Source organism: Glycine max, chromosome 15 (genome assembly GCF_000004515.6).
Source record: "Glycine max cultivar Williams 82 chromosome 15, Glycine_max_v4.0, whole genome shotgun sequence".
In the NCBI taxonomy this organism is placed as follows: domain Eukaryota; kingdom Viridiplantae; phylum Streptophyta; class Magnoliopsida; order Fabales; family Fabaceae; genus Glycine; species Glycine max.
Genome location: NC_038251.2, coordinates 1,049,351 through 1,075,171, shown reverse-complemented (window position 1 = coordinate 1,075,171; position 25,821 = coordinate 1,049,351). Strand labels below are relative to the sequence as shown.

General features: G+C 29.6%; 2 protein-coding genes and 1 non-coding gene across 3 annotated transcripts; 1 reads left to right on the top strand and 2 right to left on the bottom strand.

Moving 5' to 3' along the window:
* Positions 1–9,348: 9,348 nt before the first annotated feature.
* Positions 9,349–14,348, bottom strand: LOC100778037 (centromere protein C). Its single transcript, XM_006597077.3, has 11 exons — positions 14,011–14,348; positions 13,689–13,888; positions 13,517–13,605; positions 13,306–13,420; positions 13,050–13,201; positions 11,691–12,904; positions 11,453–11,525; positions 10,638–10,705; positions 10,194–10,302; positions 10,008–10,115; positions 9,349–9,646 (listed from the first exon to the last, which is right to left on the bottom strand). The coding sequence occupies exons 1-11, from the start codon at positions 14,152–14,154 to the stop codon at positions 9,522–9,524; spliced, it is 2,397 nt and encodes a 798-aa protein (XP_006597140.1). The 5' UTR covers positions 14,155–14,348; the 3' UTR covers positions 9,349–9,521.
* Positions 14,349–15,170: 822 nt separating this feature from the next.
* Positions 15,171–15,252, bottom strand: TRNAS-AGA (transfer RNA serine (anticodon AGA)). Its single transcript has one exon. It is a non-coding gene; the product is annotated as a tRNA-Ser (tRNA).
* On the top strand, positions 15,172–19,219 carry LOC100780160 (DNA-repair protein XRCC1). The gene is made up of 8 exons (XM_003546241.5): positions 15,172–15,390; positions 15,557–15,833; positions 15,936–16,124; positions 16,823–16,934; positions 17,377–17,462; positions 17,579–17,689; positions 17,928–18,014; positions 18,770–19,219. Exons 1-8 carry the CDS (start codon positions 15,224–15,226, stop codon positions 19,106–19,108), a joined length of 1,368 nt encoding a protein of 455 aa, XP_003546289.2. The 5' UTR covers positions 15,172–15,223; the 3' UTR covers positions 19,109–19,219.
* The last annotated feature ends 6,602 nt before the right edge of the window (positions 19,220–25,821 follow it).

Below are 25,821 nucleotides of genomic sequence, written 5' to 3'. Positions count from 1 at the left end.
TAAAAAAAATTAAAATCATGAGGATGAAAGAAATGAATAAAAAAAAAATATGGTTAGTGTGTTAATCATAAGTGTGTTCCTTTATGCTCACACCCGTAAGATATTTTAGGAGCTTAGACGGTGTTTTTTGAAAAAAATGGTAAAAAAAGAATTTCAATTTGTCACATTTTAGAAGGAAATTGAAATTCCATAATTTTAGTTGTTTAAAATTTTGTTTTAAAATTTCAAAATTTTAAATTTTTCATAAAAAAATATCCAAACAATAAATTCTAAATTACAGAAATTCAAATTCTCTCATAAATTATTTTCCTCATTAAAAATTCTCTATCTAAACACACTCTAATAATAGTGAGTTTGATGTTTTGAATATGTCAAAATTTAAATTTCGACTAATAACATTTAAGTCCATTTAAGTCCATAATAATATCACCCAGATATATATATATATATATATATATATATATAAACTCTAATGACTTAAATAGTATATATAAATCTTATTTGTCTCTCACGAGATTGATTTCAATAAATAATACATGTAAAAAATAATTTATATAGACATCAATAAGTATGAACAAAAAAATTCTAACACACAAGTCAAAAAGTCTTATAAACAATTACAAGATAAACTCTCATTTCAAATATTTAATATAAATTCATATACAGAATTTAATCTTGAGATTTAACTTTAATTAAACTAAAACAATTTCATATCAATCAATCTATACACTCATACTCACTTGTTAAAATAAATTTTCTCTAAACCAAGATTCTATTTTATATTTTTTTTTCATGAATATATCTCAAACACCTTATACTATCATGACCTGATTTGAATCGACTATTAGTCATATAAATTAGATCATAAACTTATTTCATAATACAAATTAATACAATTTGAACTGAATTAGTTTATCTGAGTTGAGGTTATCAATGCTGATTGATTCAGACTTAACTTTTTAAACATATAATCAAGGATTTAATTTCTGAATATTGCGTATGAAGAAATTATTATTGAAAGAAAATAATTAACCTATATATAGGTACAAGTAGATTTACGGAGGGATTTGAAAATTTCAGTAACCGACTAACATACTTCTTTGCAATCAAGAATCATATGCAAAAAAAAAAAAAAAAATTATTCAGATAATAAATCACATAAGTCTAATTAAAAACATCTATTCAAATTTACTGTTGCCCTGAATACGAATTAATTTAACCATACACACCCTAAAAAGTAAGCACGACCCTTGTAACCAGAATCAAATTGAATATTGATTTATTTTCTTTATACTCTCTATTGCAATAATTGATGTTTACTCACTTTGTATTGACTCGAGTAATTGATATTTCCTTGTAAAATGGGGTCGACTCTGTGTAATTTTATGTTGACTTATGCTAACATTTATTTAATACACAGTTTATTTTTCTCATATTTTTCAATATGGGTTCAAATAATTTTTTTAAAACACGTTTGTTATTTATAAATAGTGACTAATTTTTATTGGGAATGATCAACACATATAAGAATATTTTTTTTAACACAATTTATTTTATATACTGAAGGGTCAAATAAAAATCGATCCTTAAACTATTTAATAAAATATTACAAACTGGTACTACTTGTATTAGATTTTATTAAAAATATAGGTTCAAATATCACAAGATATACTTAATGAAATCGTAATACTTAATAAAAATCAGTTTAAGTATTTTAATTTATTTTACACAAAAATTGTAAAACTGTTTAATAATGACCGATTTACATTTAGGGATTAAAATTTGGTGTTAGATGTGATGATTAAATTATCAGTTTATTATTTTAAAATTATTATATAGTCCAATTTATTCAAAGATCTATCAATATATTATTCTTAAGAGTAATATAAGAAACATCTTAATTTAATTACTAAAATAATATAATATCATAATATTAAACTTTAAACTATATTTTCGTTATTACTAAACCGATGATTTAAATATAAAATAATTATTAAAATTTTATGTCATTATTTTGGTCTATTTTAGAAATAAATGTTTTAAATATTTTAAATCATTGTAAAATAATTTAATAAAAAATGAAATGACTATCTATTTTATTTTATTTTGCCAAATGAAATGACTAATCTAATATCATGCTTGAATGATTAAATCTAGATATTTCACATGAGTTAAATTTGAGAGAGGATAGAAATTGATTTTGAGGTATGAAGCGTGAAGAAAGGGGAGAGAGAGAGAGACGTTAACAAATTAAATTGAAAAAACGTAAAAGCAACGTGGATAGGATTGCGCTGTGGCCCACTTCTCAGATAAGAGCGAAGAAAGGACTCAAAAGTCCAAACTGCAAGATGCTCTCCTATTCTCAGATAATCACCCATTTTTCATCTCTTCTAGAAACATTTTCTCTCATCTCCTCTTCTCCTCCATATACAATCATCACTACTCACTAGTATGGGCTTAAATAAATATTTTTATTTTTATTTTTTATCAAACAAAAAAAACCACGTATATATTAAAAAAAATATCACATATTTTGAAAAAAATTATAATAATATATCTCTCTCTAAGTAAAGAAAAACAATAGTCTTAAAATTCACTTTATGCTTCAGCCACTGTTAGACTATCTTCGCTAATATTTAAGATAAACGATCAAATATTTAGTTACATATTTTTTGTGTTAATTTTTTCACTTATAATTTTCTTTTTTTAAAAAGAATAATATCTAAATTTAACATGTTTCATGAATCAGTTGAAAATTAAAATATAAAATCTCAAATTATTTAAATTTTGTTTGAATCGTCCTGTTTAATAACAAGCATCTCATTTTTATTCGGTTTATTAAATGTTATTTTAACCAATTTACCATTAAAACTTGAGATTATATTCATTCGAACTGACTAGGGAACACAAAAAGTTTCGGCTCCCGACTAAGGTACAGTTCAACTTGAAATCATAAATAATTATAAGTTATTTGATTAACGTATAATTTTTTGATAAATATTTTTAAACACTATGTAGTATTTGAGTTTATAATTTTTTGTATTGTATACAGTTTTCTCTAAATAGTTTTGGTACAAGGGATGTTCTGATTTTCTTTTCTCTATAGTTTGAAGTGTTGGATGAAGTTTTCTTTTGTTTTTCCTTTCCCACTTGATTTTAGAAAGAGACGAAGGACAATCGCAATTCATATCTATCTTTATACGTAGGACCCTACATAGTTGTTTCATTTTCCCCCTTTTAAGATCAAAGCTTTATACTTTCACCGACAATTGGAGTGAATGTTGACCTTTACTAGCTTCAATGAACTCCTCGTATTTAAGTTGAGTCATTCTAGTCATTAGTTGTCTGTCCACATTTAACATCTAATGAGTAGCCTTCACGTGGCATTTCAAAGGGGAATAATTTACCCATTCATTTGGGAAATCAGCATTTGTAGTATAGCATGTGAAACGCATTATATCACGGTGGAAACCCATGGTGGTTTTTCAGTGCCTATTTGTATCAGTTCATAAAATTATTTTTAAATTAAGAATATAATTTAATATAAAATTTTAGATTTAAGCCAAAAGTTATCAAGAATTGCTTCAACTTAAATTAATTTTGGACCCATAATTACTCTCCAACTTAAAATCAAACACATGTCAAAATTCACTCAAAATCAATTTTTCACTCAATTAATTTTCTAATGTGAAACAAAAGATGCACTACGTTCCTACGCAATGTGTTGGAAAAAAAAGGAGTAGAGGTTAAAATACTTGTTCAAAATTATAAATTTCATATTATTGTTATATTTGATTTTAACAAATTAAATTATGAAACTTATTCACCAATGTCTTGATCAAAATTATTTAATTAAGTATGTGTTTAGATGAATATTGATAAAATTAATATTTAATGAAATTAATTTTAAACTTATGTGATTTATGTTTGAATATTTTATTATAAAAAGTGTAAAATTCAATATAAAATTTAGAATCTAACACAAATTATTTAAAGTTATTTTAATCCCGAATGAATTTTGGTTCAAGAATTAATTTTAAATTTTTTTTCTACGTGAAACCAAATGAAAGTATATCCAAATTAAACAACCACTAAAATTTTGATTCGATTCTACTCTATGTCATTTGTAACTGGTTTAATAAAAAAAATAGTACTCCAAAACTGATTCATTGTTCTAAAAAGTCCCATCTAAAATTATATTTATTAGATTTTTTTAAAGTCAATATATTTATTAGAATTAAAAGTGAAAAATCATAGCTTAATTTAATTTGAAAATACAAAGAGTTGAAATACATTGTCAACATCAATTATCTTAAAAAAACATATCCAGAGTATTTTTTTAATTGATCCATAATGTTAAGCTCTTTGCACATTAAACTTAATGCTTAAACTTAACTAATAAGTATTTTACTTGCTTTAGTGTAGCATTAGTTTTTCAGACTGTTTACTGAATGCCATTAAACTTAACTACTACGCTTAGTTTTTCAAAGTATTTTACTTAACTAATAAGTATTTGTTTTATACTATTTTTCACCTATTTATATTTTATACTCATCTCTTTATCTCTTTAGGCATTGATCTATTCTTTATTTTTCTTAAATGAAACATTTTTTTTATTTTATTTCTATTCTTTCTATTTATTTTTATCCACCATATTTCGCTATACTAAGGAGGAAGTGTTTATAAATTACTATTGGACTTAATTCCTAATAACATTTTATTTATTTTTATTTACCAGAACAGTTTGTATAAGTTTTTATATTTAATTTGTTTAAAGTTAATAAAGAATAAGACAGTGCATGATCTATTATATTTAGATCTCAATTAAATCTTCATCTGTATTTTTTTTAACTATAATTAATTACGTATATATTTTTCTATATCGTTAATTTAAATTTTCTTACTCTTATCTTATGATGTTTGGAAAAATGAAAAAGATAATCTGAACAAGTTTCTCTCTCTTCCATAAAAAGAGGGTGTAAAGATAGTGTACATAGAAAAAAAAAAAGCAAAAATACCATGTTTCTTTTTAACTAAATCATCATAAAAAGAATGTGTAAAGATAGTATGAATAAAACAAAGATATAAAATTGTCATGGTTCTTTTTAACTAAATCATCATCTTAAAGAAGTGATACTGTATTTTATTTCACTTTTAATTATGTAGTAAAAATATTCATTTTTATATTATTACCTGTATATATAGCTGTAAGACAGGATAAAGACTAAAATAATTGCACTGTGCTTGAAGTAATAACAATTCCTGTTATTATTCCTCAAAAAAAAAATTTTACGTTATTACCGAATTAATAAAAAAGAGAGAATTAAACTGATAAATATTAAACAAGCATATATTTTTGTAGTATTTTTGAAATGGTTTATTGTAGAGGATAACTACAAAGAGAAACGTCGTTATTTGAAACAATTATTACCCCTAGACTAAAGTGGAAGTTCCATGTGAGAAACAGTGAAAGGTGAAAAAGTTCAAAGCATGGGGGGGCCAAAGATGTGACGATTGGTAGAGCCGGGGGATGGAAAATTTCATGCAAATATACACTGATTGGCAATTGACGAAGAATCCATTAAGATATGGAAATTTTATCTGGGATTGTATTAAAAAGGTCAATGTTGATTAATCTTTTGGGTTTGGGACCATGGAAAAGGAACAGTAATTAGATTTGTCCTATGTCTATCATGGCATGAGTCTAGAAGCTATTCATTGCTGTCATGTGACCACCGTCCCCCTCTTTCCAACTTACATCACTCACAAGTCACAACCTCCCGAAGGATTGCTACAATTGTTTAAACATATAAAATATAAGTTTGTTCTCTTAACTTTTTATTTTTTAAAAATTAATCTTTATGTCTTAAAAGTTATACAATAGTCCCTTCAAGATTTTATTTTGTCTGTTAGTTTTATTTCAAACCGAGTTAAACTTGCGTCGTTGATTAGTCAATTGGCTTCTCCGTCATGAAATAAAACGGTGATAATGGTGTTCTGTCGACCATGTTGGCGGATTTCACCTTTAACAACATCGACAGACTAAAGTTTTTCCATGTATATCGTATTGACGGTTACAATTTTTTCATGATCATAGAACCACAGGATAGCTGGTGATGCAAATTTAATGTCCTTTGGGTTAAAACTAATGGAAAGACAAATATGTTACTGTGAAATTCCTTAAGAGATTATTTTGAAAATTTTAAAATATAGGAGACCAATTTAAAATCGAAAAGTAAATCAAGGAACCATGCAAACATATATTTTAACCAACAATAAATCACAACTTATTTAAATAGTTATGAAATTCATTTTAAATTTGTTTATATTGTTTATTCTACAATGTACTAAAATAATACATAACACTAGCTGGCCAATTCAGGTTCTCTATTATTAGGTCGTTAGGTTTCAGATTGTTAAGAGGATAAGGTAAATGTTCACATTAAAAAAAAAACATAATAATGTGGATGCTTATCTTTTGTTCAAACCATGTCATTTTTTTTTTACTTGTATGATCATGTTGTGAATGTATTGACCAAACTAAACTGAAAGCTGACCTTTTTTTCATTGTCAAACTCAAAAACAGCGTCTCACAAGTCGCAAGTTCTACCGTTTCCGGTTTCATGTAGATATGCATTTAATTTTATTTTCCACTTGTTTATATTAAACTTGGTTTGGTTTTCTATGCTATACGACCAGTGCCCCCACATACTACACCTTTGTTTCATTTTTTCTATTAACAATGCAATTTTATGCATTTTAATAAAAAAAAATTCTTTAACCAATATTTCAAATACAGTAATTAACGTTTGTCTAAAATTAATAGCACCACATGCATGGCCATGCCGCATTAATACTGGTATATGATTATCTACTCTGAAACCTCAATTATTATCACTCCTTTTAACAAATGTGTCGCCCATTTCATGAGACTTGTAGAAAATACCCTCATTTTTTTTTTCAAATGACCAAAAATATTTATCATATTAGAATTTTATTAAAAAAATAATTTATAATAGTCAATGTTTACAAAAATTCTATACCTTTAATTACTTTATAGTGGGTCACCCATCAGCAAGTATTTTTTTCGTATTAAATTAAATATTAATTAAAATAGAGGTAGATGTTTTCCGGCCTCGAATTTAATTTAGCACCACGCATCAAACGCAATGAAGCTGATAGCGTAATAATTCAACCATGTATTTTTTCTTTTATTTTATTGTTCTATAATTCAACTATATCTTAAAGTTAGGCGAATGCAGCCAATATAAACACAAGATGTGTTGTACACGACTACACGTTTTTACATATTAATTAATTATTTTATTCTAACGAAATAAATAAAAACAACTGAAGATTCTGTTCTGTGACAGGCGAATACGGTTGATTGTTGAATAATGATTCAAGCTGTTTATATTTTTTTTATACACATAACTCCAACCTTTACATACACCTTGAACTTATCAGTCGTTTAACTCAAGAAGATGATGATCAGATAAAAAGTAGCAATGGATAGAATAATTCGATTACGTACCATATATTATATAGGGTGGCAATTGATTATTGATGTAACTAATTAATAACCGTCCAGGTGTAATTTTATTCAAATTAAACCATTTAAATAAGAGAAACATGATTCTTTAATTAGGGTGAGTATACGATAGGTGAGACAGTTTGTCGAGACGACTAATTTAAACTGCCATAAGTCTGATTGACTTGGCTTAATTGTATGCATAGTTTTCGTATTTTATTTATTATTAAAATTAAGTCTTTATGATATTTCATCTAATAATTAACATAAATACAATTAGAACAAGAGAAGTCTCTAAATTCAGCATAAAAAAAATATTCTCAAACATTCCATCAAAACAGAGATCAACCCACAAATTAAGAAGTCTCTACATTCATTACAGAAAACTGAAAAAGGACTCTACAACACAGAAAGACCAAACTAACAAGTAGATCGAAATTGGAAAGGGAAATAAAATAAAGTTAGAGCACCAATTTTGAATCTGACTGGCAAAATAAGGAAAATATTTTTAAAAGAAAAAGTCTAATTGAAAATTTAAGTTAAAGTCTTTTACAGGATTTTTTTTTAAAAAAAATTTAATAGACAAACTATTTAAATGGGTTTATGATTATTGTAGTTGTTACTGTTTGAAACATTATACTTAAACAGAGAAAGAAGGAAGCGAAACAAGAGGAGGGGGTAATAGTACGAAGGAAGTGTAGTTCTCCGGTCTCAGTTACGGTGAAAGACATCATAAAGAAAAAGAAAAAGAATTTATTTTTTATGGCTACAATCTCATACATTATTACTTTTATGACTGCATAGAATCCACATACTGGGCAGAAAGTCTGTACTCAAGCGGTCTCAAGTTTCATGTGGACAAAATTTATAATTTCAGAATAATGTAGAACCAGTTAGAGGCTATTATTGATGTTTGTCACTTTTCAACGCCATTTTTTCCAGTTTGATTTGTAAGTTGTCTAGACTCATTCTCTTGTGAATTTTTTATTAGTACTCAAGGCTCTATACTCCTTCTTTCTTGATTAGTACGTCTCGTTTAGACTCATTTGATATCAATATGAAATTAATATAATGTAGTCAAATTGGTTACGTTTAGTTATTGCATAGCTCTCGTGTTTAATGAAATTCTAAATATGTTAATTTACAATTCAAATATCTTATTAGTATGGACAAAATTTAAGTACAAGTTTTTTTTTGTTTTTAATGTTTTCAATTAAATTTGAAATTTTATCTTAGTAATGTAATTATTAGATAACGTTTACAAATTATACTCGAATGTAACTTTTAGTTAAAACATTTTAAAAAATTTACCTTCCAATGCAATAATTATAAACATTAGATTCAAATTATTTTGTTTTATTTCCCTTATTTTTTTTTAAAAAAAATTGGTAAACCATGGGTTTAGGTCTTGGGATGGTTCAGGCCTGGGCACTGCAAATATGCAATGGTGAACCAGACAGGTAGTTTCCGGAATTTGTAGATTTCTGTTCCCGATAATCTGATTTTGAGATTTGAAGGATTAGTGACTAAAATCCGATAATAAATCTATTTGAATTTTGACGTTTGTGTTTTTTTAATTCAGACATATTTAATTCACCTACTAGTGGATTAATTTTTTTGTTGTAATTTTATTCCAAGCTTTAAAAGTACTTTGTAAATTTATAAGAAAACACTTAATTTATAAATTTATAAGAAAATTAGTTTATAGAGAAAGCTTAACTGAATTTCTTTTTGAATATATATTTTTTTTCTTTTTCTGTATGTACTTGTTAAGAAATTGATTTAAAATCATTTGAGTAAATAACAATATAAGGGTCTTAAAACAATTAATTACTGTCAATTGAGTTTTCTTGCCACTTAACAGATTAAGTGATTATAGCTATAGACAATGCAATCCATGCAGCTCTGTAGTATAACAGAATAGAAGAATCCTCCACCGAAGATGTTATAGGATGTTACAGAAAATAAATCTGAAGAACTTATTTTACATTCAATATAGAGATGCCAACTCGAAAAGCTCTTTGTATTTATTTGATACATAAGATTTCACCTTCATAATCGGTTTTCCATCACTTCCTGGTGAAATACACTTCACCCCAATGACAGTAGCCAAACCTGCACACATGACAAATTCTTTAAATCCTGTGTCTAGAATAATCTTCACAATCGAAGCTGAATTAATAAAATAAGAAACCCTCACTTTAATGGCAGAATATTGAGTTACTATTACCCTTTAACCAAAAGTTATCAACACCGGAGTAATAGTTATAAAAAAAAGAAGCTTAAATCAGGTGTCCGCCGTGTGCAGAAGTGTCTACGAGTCAGGGTGTCTGTAACGAACAACCTAGTCTAGACTCTAGTCAACAGTGACTGTGACACTTCCCAGTTCCCAACTCAACAAATAAATGAAGGATTATGCCAAATATCTAAATTCACTAAGTGCGTGTCTGTGAAAGAGCATTGTAATTTTACTTACTTTGGTGTACGCGACCATACACCGGTCTTTCTCCTTTCCAGTATTCCAATGGCCTTGTTCTGATCCTGGTGCTTCTCCTTAATCCAGAAGTCCATGATGTACCAGCAGCTGGGAACAAAGAAAAATTATTTCACAGCAAAAGGAATTCTTGAAAATAAATGGTTGAGATAAAGAACAAGTAGAAACCTGCAAGGCTCTGCCTATTCGAAAGTTTTTTATTTTTGGACACTTTCTGCACACGTGACTTAACTCTCTTTTGTCCATTAACAGCCACCACAGAACCATCTGTCTTTTCCTGTACCAGAAGACACAGATTCAATTCTATAAGCAGCTAGCCATAAAAATGGATATAGTGATTAATCAGAGAATGATGCCAGGGCTTATACAAAACTAGTTTTATAAAATATTAATTCAGGAACCAATTTAAAACAAGAACATTTGTAATTTTCTAATTATGATTCAATTCTACACCATCTATTTACAATCTGATTGTACGGCACAATATAATTTTACCTTCCTAAATTCTAAATATACTAAATTGCTAATACATGATAAAATGATTGTATTGTTATGGCACCTGTGGTTTAAAGATTCAGAGACGTAAAAAAGGAAATGGGCAAATCTAGTAACCTGTAAACAATGTTCTGGATCATCATCTGATGTTCTAGCACGTTTATCCACAGCATTAGCTTCATATCCTGCAGGATTTGATTGATCAGCCAGTGCATACCACAACAGAGTTAGTGTCATCAAAGGTACATTGCTGCAGGTTCAAACAACTCTGCATAGCCTTTTAGCAGAAGAGCACATCCTAAGCCAACGGATTTTCAATGGAATAAACTAGCCTAGCCCGTGGCAGTAGTGCCTAAGTATATTGTTCTTTTTTCCTTTTATTTTTTTAGTAATGCAAAATAAAACATTTTGCACTGAAATACATTCTGAATGCAGTAAAAACAAGCTTGACCATAAGCAGCTAGCTAGTAGCATATATTAATTAGTTAAAGGAAACTACACTCCCAGTGCATTGCTTCTACTGAACTAATGGATAAAGCAGCAAAAGAGTAAATTGGAAACAAATAAATAAATGAATTCCTGGCATTAAAGAACTAAAATAAGCTTTAAAGGCACACAAAAGATGGTAGCAAAGTGTTTCTCCTGCCAACAAGCAATGAAATATGAAGTTTATGCATCAGTTCTCAGCCTACCCAACTGCTGAAAAGAAAATGTAAAGTGCACTTCAAGTGAATTGATTAAATTAATATGACGATAAGTTTCATGAGCAGACAAGCAATTCACAAAATATGTGTAGAATACTTAGTGAAGCTTCTTAAAGAGATGATTCTGTGTTAGCCAACATTTAAGCAGCCATTGATTACGTGTTCAGAGATTTTGCTTTCAGATTTGCATTCTGGATATAGCTCTGAAGCAGGTGAGTTTATACATACCTAGTGAATTGAGTACATTAAGATTCGTGTCATCTGTTGGGATAGAAGCTGTAAATGTCTGTATATTTTCTGACTGCATCAATCAGAATACAAAAATTTATTCAGATTTTCAGAGTTAAAATACAAAAACTATTTTCAATCATAATACAACTTTGCCAAATGCCAACAACTTTAAATTATGGCACTAAAATATTCAAATGAAACATACTTTGTCTTCAGATTGACAGGATTCATTTACCTCGATATTCGACCTGTCCTTGGTGTCATCCATAACCCTATCAGCCACACCACTGACTCCAACATCTACACCCATGTCGACATGAGATTCATGTGAGTCAATAGTAACATCAAGTCTAGGATCTCTTGAATTATCCACCATGGACTTTTGAAAAGTACTGGTACAATTTCTGGCAGCGTCCTCAGCCAAACTTGTCCCATCAGCTGCAACTATATTGTCAATTGAGGGCACATTCAGATTATTTGATGACTTCCCAGAATTATCTTCCTTGGAAATTTCAGAAGTGTGGATGCTATTTATATCTGTGTCCAAAACTGTACTTGTCTTACCAACAGCAATATCATCTTCAATCATGTGTGCCTCAATATTAGACCTGTCCACATTGTCACCCATACCACTGGCTCCCACATCTACATCCATGTCAACATGAGGTTCATTTGAGACAATATTAACATCAAACTTAGGTTCCCTTGAATTATCCACGATGAACTTTTGAGAAGTACTGGTGCCATTTCTGACTGTATCCTCAGGCAAACTATTCCCACCAACAGCAATTATATCTTCAGTTGAGGGTGCATTCCATTTATTTGATGACTTCCCAGAATAGTCTTCCTTGGGAATTTCAGAAGTATTGGTGCCATTTCTGTCTGTGTCCAAAACTGTGCTTGTCTTACCAACAGCATGAACATCTTCAATCATGTGTGCATTCAATTCATTTGACAGGTTCCCAGATCCAGCAAGATTGAGTTCTGGATTTACCGTATGAGTTAGAGAATAGTTTTTGCTAGATAAGTTATCAATTTCATGAGCCGAAAAAGGATCCACTGATTGTTTTGACCGTGAAATGTGCCTCTGCAACAATGACAACGAAGCAAATGGACTTCTTGGAGGGGTGGGTGAAGCTAATTGCTGCCCAGGGCACTGTACAGCCTTTTTAAGAGGTGTCTTCTTATTCATATTCATTCCTTTCAACAAATTATCAATATCGGATAAAGCCTTCCTTGGTTTTGACTTGTTTCCTTGCAGAGATTTCAGATCAACCATTTGCTTATCTGGGAAGTCTGGAACAGAAAATTTCTCTAAAGCAATGGGTTTGATCTGCAACCTCTCCTGCAAAAGAGTCATTGCCCCATCCCCCTCTAGATCTTCAGAATTGCAATGAAGCAATCCATCCAACAATTCATCGAGCTTGTTCCCTTCAGTACCAGATGAATCTGCAGTAAAAATACACAATCAAAGTGTTTGAAGTATGACAAATAAGAGGGAGTCAAAGAGTACTGAAAAGCCCAATAATAGGATGAAAAAAACATCAAGCCTGCCAGCACACCCATATAGTAGAATTGAGTAGCATTCACTCACCTATTACTTCTTTTTCCAATGATGCCATACAAGATTCACCTTTGTCAGTGTTCTCGGTCACAGGAGCGAGACTCCGAGACCCTAGTGTCTCTTGAGAGGACAGAACATCATCTGAGGTTTCTTTTGGATACCGATGCTTGTACTTGATTGACCTGACCCATATAACATTAAGACCAAGTTAAGCAACAGAAAAAAACAACATCAGACATCACAAGCAGCGCAATGTAGACTGATTATCAAAGTGTTATGAGGGTACAATTGATCATTCCCCAAAAGGCCCGGTCGACGTTGTCGTGGTCTAGCGGCTGCCTTATCCTGATCCGACTCAAATGAGGCTCCACCCAGCTGCTTCTGTATTTCTCTTTTTGCATCTATCCATCAAATGCAAACCCAATAAGATAAAAACAAGTCACATAGATTGCAATGTCATCCACAGGAAGAGAAATGAGAAACAAGCAGTGACTTACTTTCCAAGCGCTCATGAGCCATGAAGAAGTCTGCCGGATCCTTGAGGCTATCAAGGTCCAGAGTTGGTAGCAAACTCTCAACAGATGGCCTGTCAGAAAAAAAAAAAAAAAAATTCAAGTCAGCACGAAAGAAAAAGAGATTAACAAAGAGAATGGTGATTATGAGCTTTACTTTTTAGTTGGCTTCATAGAGAAGCGTGGACGTTTAAGCCCTAACCCTGGTCTCGGGTTTCGACGAAATTCTCCATCCTCTTCGGCAACATTAGTATTCTGAGAAGTTGGATCGTTCAAATTTTCAGTGTTGAACAGTTGAGGGTTACCATCCACTATGGATTTGGCCTGCTGCATCAGTTTCGCAGGACTCCGCAAGGCCTGTGCAAGAACAATATGCATGAAATGGAAGGCAATGCTACAAATAAAGCTAAAATAAACTCTAATTAATTTAAAAATGTAGAAACCTGGAATTGGAAAAAAGGGGGTTGATTAGTACTTACCATGGATCTGAGGTGAGTGTGGATGATGTGAAGATCTTGGTCTGAGTTGTAGGGTTTGGAGGGTGGGAGAGATGGTTGAGGAAAGAGGGAAAGTCCCCAATAGCTGGCGAGAGGATCCACTAATGCATCTCCTTCTTTCTCCATTAACGTTCGCGTCGCATTATTGGTTCGGAATCGAACAACGAAATCAAACCCTAGATACTAGATTGTGCTTCAGTGCTTGTTTTGCTTTCTTTATTTTATTTCAATTTCAATTCGAAAATTAAAAACAAAAATCTGAGCGGGAGCTGCTCCATGTTCCGTTTGTTTGTTTGGTTGTGAGGTCGAATTGAAATTGAAACTCGCGTCACGGCCTGCTTCGTTCGACTATCATCACCTTTCCACATGGATCACGGGCCGAACAAAGGTTGGGTTGGGCCAGCATAAGTTTTTGCCACTCCGATTATGCTCTTTTCACTTCATTCTTTGTTTGGTTTTTGTAATTTTTGAAAATATTCTTGAAGGAAATGCATTTCGGGGCCATTAAAATACACAACAAAAATGTGTTTTTGTTGGAGGCTTTGGGGTTACAAACAAAATATATAACAAAAACATAATTTTATTGTGTATTTTAATAAACAAATTTGTGTTTTTGTGTATTGTGTTTGTATCTCCTAATACAAGGAAAACTCGTTTATATTGGTCGAAATAATAGAAATACATTATCATAATACATTTCATCACAACAAAATAGTGATTCTACTGAATCAACAACTTAAAGAAAACTAGTTCATTATTATGGTGGGTCGATATTATTGTCATGATAGTGTGACAAGGACCTTAGCGAATGACGATGGTGACAAGAAAGGAATGTGGAGGAACAAGAAAATAGTGAAAGAATTTAGGGTGTTTTGCGGAAACAAAAATAGGAAAAGTGAGGGGAGGAAGGTATATTTGGTTGAGTGAAAAGGAAAGAAATGGAGAAGAAATTATGTGGATCCCATATGGATCCCACACTTCTTTTACCCAATTTCATCATTTCTACTTTTATCCTCTAAACTAAACACATAAGAGAGGGTAAAAATGTATTTTCGAACTTTTGAAAAAGACTTTTGGAGCAAGCTTTTTTTCGTCAAAGCAACTCCAAAAAAAATAAATAACTAACGATAGATACAGAAAAACGTGGACGGCAGGATTCGAACCTGCGCGGGCAAAGCCCACATGATTTCTAGTCATGCCCGATAACCACTCCGGCACGTCCACCAAGTTGTTAATTCAGTCACAAGTACTTTATTCAATAATATATACTTCGGCTTACTGCTGTTTCCTTTCGACACCACCCAGTGCCTACACAACACAGAAGCAAACCGAACGGTTTCACATCAGACGCAGCAGCAAAAAGTAAGAGGAAGAAGCAAAGATTATTATTTTTTGTGTTCAGTTTTTATTTATTGTTTTTCATCTCAATGGGCACACACTACACGATCCTCAAATTCTCTTGCATGTCTTTGTTCGCCGATGAAGTTTTTGACCAATTTACGAATTTCATTTGGACCCCCAAATGCAGGTTTCAAATTTGGTACTTTGGCACCCTCCACGTAGTAGTTCTCACCATGTCCGACACTGGAAGAAGTGCCAACAACAATGGTTCCAAGCGGAGCCTGCCATCATGCACGAGTGCAAGGGAAAATGAGAGCGAAAACAGTGCAAAGAAACCAAATTTGGATGGCAAAGGTGAGAAATTCGGTGAAGCCGAGACACCCAACAAGAGCAAAGTCCAAAATCAAAATGGTGGAAAATCTTCCGCCTCATGTTTGGAATCTAAAAGCTTCAACAAGCTTCTGGTACTTGGTTTATAAGGAACAACTCAGGTGCCCTTGTGGGTTTTTCGTTTTGCTTGCATTGTTGTTGAATGTTGATTTAGCTCATTAATGGTTTGTGGACAGGAAGGGGTGGTTTTTGTGCTTTCAGGGTTTGTGAATCCGGAGAGGGGCATGTTGAGGTCACGAGCGATGGAAATGGGAGCAGAATATAAGCCTGATTGGAACTCTGATTGCACTCTCTTGGTTTGTGCTTTTCCAAATACCCCTAAGTTTAGACAAGTTGAAGCTGATTGTGGAACCATTGTGTCAAAGGTTTTCTTCTTTCCTTGTTTTGTTTCCATGTGAATCCGATTGTGATTGGTATTTCTCTATATATTCTTTAAAACACTGCTTATATTTAATTCTCTGTTTTTCTAGGTGTCATTTTTATACCTCCATTGTTTATAAAAGAGTTAAGATATACGATTATTGATAGGCTCATAGAATTAAAAGTAAAACTATTATCTTAATGGTCAAGAAAATACATTGGCATCTTAAAGTTCAGAGACATTTTTCTTTGTTCGTGGAATAATTTTCATTGTAAGCCTGTGTCTGATCATTTAGCTCCACGTTTAACTCAATGTCAATTGCTGTAATACCCTCAAGTATTGGTGGTTGTTGGAGGTCGTTTTAGTGTTTGAAGATTATATGCATTTCTTTGCCGTGATTGTGTTAAGGGAATTTAGTGTGTTAATCGAAGCATTTTGCTTATTTGCTAATAAGAGATTGTCTATTGCATAATCCAATCTGTGCCTTTTTTTTCACTAGTTTTGGTAGTGTTAATTCACTTAATTGTCAAATGTTAATGCCTTATGGGTATCAAACTTTAACAAATTTTATTTTGGTAGGGAAATTCTAATCCTGGCATGCTAATTCTTGGCTGTATCATTTTCTAATATTTTGCAGATGATAGTCTCACATGATATTCCATGATGTATCCTTTCTTTTCTTCTTTTTTTTTTGGGCATTAGGTTTGGATAATAGAGTGTTACACCCAAAGGAAGCTGATTGAAATTGACAGTTACCTTTTGCATGCTGGGAAACCATGGTGCAAAGGAAATGGATCAATTGAAGTAAATGAAGGTGATATAATTGGGTATATACTTGTATACGGGACAGGACCTAAAGTTAAGGAACTTCTATTGACATATAATGAGCGCTATATTGTTTGCCACATGCAAATTGTTTATATCTTTACTCTTTTTCTTGAAAAGTAAATAGAAAATAAAATGATATATTTTGTAGTAAAATTGCAGTTTTACAAGAGATAGGGCTATCATTTATTGACTATTTAAATCATATTATCTGGGTTTAATTATATTTTAAAATACTTGAAAATCAAAACACTTCTTTTTGGTTTTTTTAAAGCCATTTTACATCCATCTTCTTCGCTGGAAATATATATATAAATAGGTGCTACATCATAATAAAGAAGCTGTGAAGCTAATGGCCTCACTCCCATACCATTTATCTCCATCCAATTTCATATCTAATTTATCCTTCTTGTAAATCCTGGTGAGTGCAGATAAGAAACCATCTGTACCCAAAAAATCACCGAAGCACATTGAAAGAGAACAGCTTTCAACATCAACTGCCTCCCTAAAATCAAAGGTAAAAAGCTGACAAGATGTTTTATAAGTGACAATTGAGGTCTCTAAATAACCTTTATTTTATCTGCAAACAATTTGTTATTGAGTATAGACTTTTATGTTTGCTGCATATTCCAGGGAAAAGACCCTGATGTTGCTAGGAAATGCTTTGAGCCTTTGGAAGTGAAAAAGTGGGTCATTGATGATTTGAATAAAACAATTCAGTGGCTGGAAAATCAAGAAGAAAAGGTTTACGATCTTCCATTTCCTGTATAAAAGACTGTTTCTGTTCATTCTGGAGGTTACACTTTTCTTATTTGCATTCAGAACTTGCATAGAATCAGACTAAACTGTGAAAAAAGAGGTTTGCATCGGAATCAAATTCACTTGTTAAAAAAGCATAGTATATCTTTTGTTCCCACTTAATTGTGCTGAAGGTTGATAGTTATACTCTATATGAATCTAAACTTTATGTTATTCATTTCAGCCAGACCCTAGTGAGTTGACAAAAATAGCTGCAGAGGGGATTCTAACTTGTTTGCAAGATGCAATATGTTCTCTAGAGGAAAAACAGGTGATGTACACATAGAAAATTGTTTATCACTCATATTAGTTAGCAAGCAACTTTTCTGATATTTTCTTTCCCTGGGGGGAGGCTGGCATAGGTAAAAATTCCCCCTTCATAGAGATTTTAATTTTGTATGCAGTCCTTTGTTTAGACTCTCTGTTAGAATAAGCATAGTAATGATAGTATGTTGATAGATAAAGAGCAAAATTATGTTATTATTTAAAATTCAATTGAATTTTCTTTAAGGGTGCACTTTTCACAGACGTGTAAGACAAGGATCTCACCAGTATAATTTTTAAAATTTATTTTAATACAATTGGTTATTATTGGAGTATTCATCATGATTTGTCTATCTTAGGAGGTATGAAGTCAACTAACTGGGAAACATAACAAACCACAAACATTTCAATTTTTTTCTTGCTTGAACACCAGCAGTACTTAGTAATTTCTATTTACTTATCCTTTCCATTCCAACATTTTTTTAGGTGCAACTAAGTTTTCTCTGCAACCTTTGTACTTGATTTTATGATCACAGATACAATGTACAATACCTAACATTGCTGATTAATTTCACTTAGATTTGGCTGATGAATTGATTGAGTCAGCACACTCAAAGTCACTAACAGTTTGCAGCACTTAGACTTGTTGAATTGCTTTTCTAGTTTAATACTTTTATTTTTATACTTTTCCAGTATATCATAGGGATGAATCAAATATATGATTTCACAGCTGATTGTGTTTGTCTTATTATCTTTAACCAGGACATCCGGAAAGGAACTGAGGACTGGATGTTCTTACCTCGGGTTGTTGAGGAGCTTGCAAAGTTTGATGTAGAAGGCAACAAGGGCTCATTGTTAAAGGAAGAACTTCAAAGACGGGCTTTGGATTGTAAGCGTATTTATGAGGAGGAACTAAATGGTTTAGATCATGAAAGGAAAACGAATACAAAGGTAAATAAAGAACAGACGAGCAAAACTAGAAGAACAAATGCCATGTCTTCTGGTGCAGTTGAGTATGATAGTGATGAGACAATTGAGATGACTGAACAAGAAATAGACCTTGCATATAAGACTTTGTCCTCTAACATTTGCCACTTGTGAGTGATGATTGAACTTTGTTTCTTTAAGGGGTTTTGGTTCACCTATATTTTTCTTTGGATATTCTACGGTGTATATTACAAAAAAAGAAAAGGCCCAAGTGTGTTAGACTGACCTCCTTTTGAAAGTACGTTAGCCTTACATGTGCTTTGCTGCTTCCATGCATATTACTTTTCTCAGTCTTCATTAAAGGGGCACTTGAGTTTTTGTTTTGTCATCACCCATTGGGTTCATACAAACTCAATATGGATGCAATACCGGTTTTGGTGGAAGTTGGAACACTGAATACATTTTGAAAAACAGGTTGCAAAACGTGTTTGATTTACGCCAATCTCACTTTTCAAGGCATGTTGAGCACAAATTCTATTCTCAAGGGTCATTACGTGACAAAATAAGAATTCAAACATAAGTTTGAACTGCGTTCGTGAAAAACCGAAAAGTTGAGGTTCATTCATTTAGTGATTTTTCATTGGTAAGTTATTTATAAGTATAATGGTAAGTTTTATTGAGAATTATCGCATGGTGCAACTTTGAATTGAATCGTCTTGAAGGTAGAATGAATAAGTTTGACGTCATTTGAGGCAAAATTAAAATTGGCTTTACAATGAGTAAAAAACCTCATTTGTTTAGATTCACCTAATTATTCTTTTAACTCAATATTATATCACTATTCTCAGATTATATATTGCTTGCACGCCTTACTTGTAGTATGAACCGGTTTTGCCAAACATAAATCCTTCACTTTTGGTTAAGTTTAAATACGCATTCTCAATTAACTTTGACGATTGTTTATTCTATTACACCTTATTCATTATAATTTAACACTCTATTAACCTACCTCCTAGTTTCTTTTCATCACCAAATATTACTTTACTTCTTATTAGTTAAAATTTATTAAAAATCATAAATCATGAAAAATCTTTTTATATATAAAGAGAGATGAGTTGGGATTTTCAATCAAATCATCTTATCCCGCTCAAAATTAAGGTAAATTCGTAATTTAATCATTAGCATAATAGGAAAGTAATCTAATTGTCCCAATTTTGTGCCAAATAAGAGATATAAATGCAGCTGTTTTATATTTATCATATTTTGACGTGAAAATTAAATAGGGACCATTAAAATAATTTATTGCATATTTCTCATGCTCATTCTTTGCTTCGTTCCACGTAAGAGTCTTGGAAAACCAAATAGACACAATCTGGACAGCTTCTATCAATTATCACCAATGTTAGTTTTATGTGACACCATATATTAAGCAAATTAGAGTCTTCAATGGATGTTGTTCTCAAAATACCAGTACTGAACATAATTATTAACGTCCAGATTTGAAAGTCAATGTTCTTAATTTTTTTTATCTTTTCTATAAACGATGCGCATTTACGAGTATAATTTGTTAGTTCTTTTCAAGATTTATATTGAATTTGATTAATGTATGTTGTGGTTTTGTGTGATGATAAGTTGAAAAGATTTTAGAATAGAACGAATACATTATTAATAGCTGTGATGAGAGGTTTTTGATGGATAAATCAAGCCACTCTCTTCAGTCAACTGGAAAATATTTCAATATAAACATTAGTTAATATAATTTTTATCTTTTCAAAAGACACCATGCTTATGAGGCTCAATTAAATGAATTCAATAGAGATCATATCACGTTTGTAGACAAATCTGTTTCCATTTTTTTTCTTTGGTCACTTATATACGGAAGCATTGTAATAAGAGAATTTGAAATTTGAACACATTTTAGAAATTTGAAATGATGCAAGCATTTTCCCCCGTCTAAATGCATGGCAATTTCATAAATTACTCAATATTATTTTTAGAGATATTGTTGTTTTTATGGAAATATAATATTGACATAATCACGTGCTTAATAATTACTAATTAATGTTGTTTTAAATTTGTTTGTATATATTACCGTATAGATTTAAGTAAGCATCCTATGTATTAATGATTTAATCTTTTCCTATGCACTGTTTCCTTTTTTTCATGTAAACATATTTAAAAAATCGAACAGATTGTTATTCGAAAAATATTATCATTAATATCTAATATTGATTTTAATTTAAACCAATTTGTATGAACATTATAAAAGTAGTAATTTCAGAATTAAACCAACTTTTTTAAATATAAGTGAACTACAGCTTGATTGGTAATTATTTTATATATTTTATTCATATGTAAAGACAATTTAATAAATTCATATAAATTAAATTAATAAACAAATTATATTTTTTAATTTGAATCAAACCTAAATGTAGATGGGATATCCAATGCAATAATTTTTACCGCCTAAATGAAGGGCTAATTGTTTGGCCTAATTCGTATTTAATTATCCTAATTTTTCTTAATCACAAAACAAATAAGATGATGAAATAATTTGTATAATATAAACACGTTAATAATTACTAACATATTAATATTTATTATAAATTAAAATGAACCCAATCATGTTTTCTCTAAATTCGTTAAAAAGTAAAATTTTATTATAAAATCAAATTTTTAGTATAAAATATTAAATTAAATTAGCATGAACAATTATATTGAAAATATAATATAAAAAATGTTTTTTAATTTTAAATGATTTATCTTAAAAATTCGATTTATTATTTTAATAAAAAATTCTAATATATATGTTATCCAATCTAACATATAAAGAATATTTCTATATATTCATGTTTTCAATATTTGTAAGCATTAGTTATGAAATGACTGATATGTTTTCTCATGAATTTAAATACTATAATTATTTTTTTAAAATGGTGTGAAAATTTATGTGATGTCTCAAAATAGCATAACATTAAGAATTCATTAAAATAAAAAGTGGCTGTTACTATTTAAAAAAGTTGACCGTCTTGTTCTTTTTCTTTTTTATTATTTGACCGTCATGAGGAAAGCATATATTAATATTTTGAGTGTCTTATTTTAGTTGTAATATAATATTTATTATTAAACTTATTATTAAAATCAGTGTTAATGATCGTTGGATTTTGATCGGTTTGTGCATGGGAAATGAACAAAGTAACTTTATTATTATTGTTGTTGTTAAGAAAATTGTCATGGCTTTAAAGCAAGGCGTATCGCACAGATAAATGTGTTGGTAATATAAAGATTAATTTAATATTTATATTAAAAATAGTAGCCTAATTTTTTTTAGAAAGAGTAGTCTAATTAATTGTAAGAAAAATTTAAGGAGTTTAAAAAATTGGAATATATACAAACACATATAGAGTGCATTTCCTATATATGCCTAGTTGCAGCGTTTTTCTTCACTTTTGGATTAAAAAATTGTCTACTACTATTGCTGCTTTCAGAGAGCTTAATTGCAATGTCAGTTGGAGACACTTTTAAATAAACATTGCAGCGTTTAAATATTTATAATATAAAATTAAGTATTTCTTCAATTTTATATGGAATAGAATTTACGATTCCATTATTTAAATAACGAATAATCAAATTATTATTTTATTTTAAAGTTAATATTAATATATTTTAAAAATGACATATAACTAATAGTAATATATTTAATAAAATATCCATAATCAGTGCTCATATAATTTTAAACAGTTCTATATTATTCTTTGTACATCTTAAAGAAAATCAAATTTTTACATTTTTACAATAGCTGACCTTAGAGTTCATTATTATGTGGGAAATTGAATAAATATATATCACCGAAATATTTATTTGATAAATTAATGAGTAAATAACAAAACTTGTGTGTGATTCGATGATAAATTAATTCTTAAAAAATAAAAAATATAATTTTAGTTTTTGAATTTTAAAAAATACAACAAATTAGTTATACAATTAAATTTGTGAAACAATTTTATCGGTAATTTATAACGTTTAATTACCTATATGATATTAAGTTACAAAATTTAGGGACTTATTTCTTAGTTGAATTTGTGATTCCTAAATTATGTAGCTTAATATCAAATTAATTCAAAAAAAATATAATTTATTGTCAAATTAATCTTAAACATCATAACTTAATGATAATACGATTTACAAATTTAATGATAAGACTAATTTATCACATTCAAAGATTAAATTCATATTTTTTATTTTTTATGAACTAATTTATCACATTCAAAGATTAAATTCATATTTTTTATTTTTTATGAACTAATTTATAATTATATCACATTTTTTTAGAATAAATTTGATTATTTATCCAAAAATATATTAAATATGGCTGAATATTCTCATTAAAGTATGAATAAAAATTCAAACTTAACTTATCATATAAAATATAACACACAAGATAAACTCTTTTTTTATATAAAAGAATCAAAATATTTACACTAAATTTAACGATAAAATTTTTTACTAAAGGATTTTTTCAATCGAAATTAAAGTTTCCTTTACATAATTAATGCATATTTAATTAAATAATAATAATAATAAAACAAACACTTTCATTTTCTCCACGGAAAATTAGTTTCTAAAATTAATTTATAACCGAATATTTATTTATTATATGCTCACTTAAATATCCATAATTTCGATCTATTTAGATAAATCTTAATTTTCTCTTAGACATTATATTTGTATGTCAATATATTAAAATAAAGTTATTTATAAAATATAACCTATAGTGACGAATTTTTTTCTTATAAAAACAAGTAAAAATTCTCACTTAATTCACTGGGTAAACAAATTATATGTAGTTACATTTATATCTAAATTAGTATGGTGGAAATATAATAAAATTCAAATAAAATCTGTCACATTCTATTTTAATTTTTAAGCCAATTTTTATATTTGGGAAAACCACATTGGGTTGATAACCCAAGTTAAATATTGTGTTTGATATATTAATTTTATTGTGGTTTTTATATTTCAAAATATTCTTACTAAACATTATTCATTAGTTCATTTTTATTTAATAAAGAAAATCAGATTTAAAATAAAATTGTGACGTTAATTGGAAAAAAAATATAATTTAAGTTAAATTTGTTATACTTTTTGACAGTTATTTATGTTTATTTTTTCACTTGAGATAATCACTGAATAATACAAGTTAAATACACATATCAATTTAAATTATTATGTGTTTTTATGCATAAGTTAAATACTACACTTACTTTATTAATTTTATTGTTATTTTGTATATTTCAAATTTTTTTTTAGTAAATATTGTTTAAATGTTTAGTTCCTTTAAATAAAAATAAAGATAAAAACATGACATCAATTAGATTAAAAAAATCAATTAAAAATTGTCATGTTTCTTATACAAACATTTATGCCTATTATTGCAAATAAATAAAAATTGAAATCCAAATAAGAAGACCCAAATTTTCCACTTAGTGCATCACATAAGTAAAAAATTAATAATAATTAAATAAAATATGGCACAATCTTGTTATTCTCAACAGATTTTAATTAAAAAAATGAGTATTTAAAATAGTATCTCAGAAGGTGTGTTATTAACAGTTATTTTAAAATAATGACGTGAGAAGATGTGTCACACATTATATATTTTTTCATGCTTAAAACATCACCCTTCTTGTTCTCTTTTTTCCTTTTATTTGTTTCATTCTTTTATATATCTTGTGACTGAATAGTCATAGACAGGATACATTGAATAAAAAAAGAGACCTAAGAAATATTAGGGCAAGAGATGAAATGGTAGTGAACCATGAAGGAGGAAGGACAGGACTCGCGAGTATTGGAAATAGATTGACGATTGTGTCAAGATTCGAGGAAAGGAGGAAAGGACATTGAACAATGACAATGACAACAAGGATTTTGCGATGAGACTAGAAATCCTCCTAAGGACTTCACAACTCCATGTAATTAAATGAGTACCATGCTAGACTTCTAATAAATGCTTCATAATGAATTAATTATGTATATTGATTTATCTTAATTTTCAATTCTTTTGATGCAAGATAGGAGGAGGGTTGCCAAATTGGGTTGAACATGGACTAACCTGGTTAATTTCAATACAAAACATGAAAATTTAGTCTTAAAATCATTTTGGCATAATCAAAATTTAGTGGCCTGTAGCGATGAAAGGACGCATGAGCTCACTGACTTGAAATATGAAAAACAATGCATACATAATTTGTTTGACAAAAAATGGTAAGATTTTTTTTTAAAGATTGGCATAATTTACTTTGATAACTACTTTCATGTGTCATTATTATGGTTAATTGTATATTTTTGCTTGCAGAAAGATTGATTTAGATTGATTTTTTTTTTGAAAAGAAATATTGCTAAGGCTTAAAAATCACAAGGAAAATTAGTACAAGCATAATTAGCCTTTAAGGCATTAGAAACAAAATCAAGAACCACATCAAAAGTGCAACTTGGGCACATAAGGCCAAAATCATGCTTAACCAATGCATATGCAACTTGACTCGCCTCACGCAGTACATGAATTCAGAGTACAAGACCTCTATATTGATTTTTTTTTTGGAAGGCAAATGAAGCTCATATTAGGAAAATGAATATTTTACACATTCATATAATTAAAAAATACTAGTATGTTATTTATGTCGTTAAAAATTAAAGCATAAAATATAAAATATACCAACATATTTTTAAATTATATTATTTTTTGTCACAATTAAATCAATCAAATTCCGATTTAACACAAGAATATGACGAGTGAATGACCCATTATAGACCGACCCGAACCGACGACAGGTGTTGTAAATTAGTAATTTGGGGTGAGTGTGGAAGTTAACCGCACGCGGGCGCAC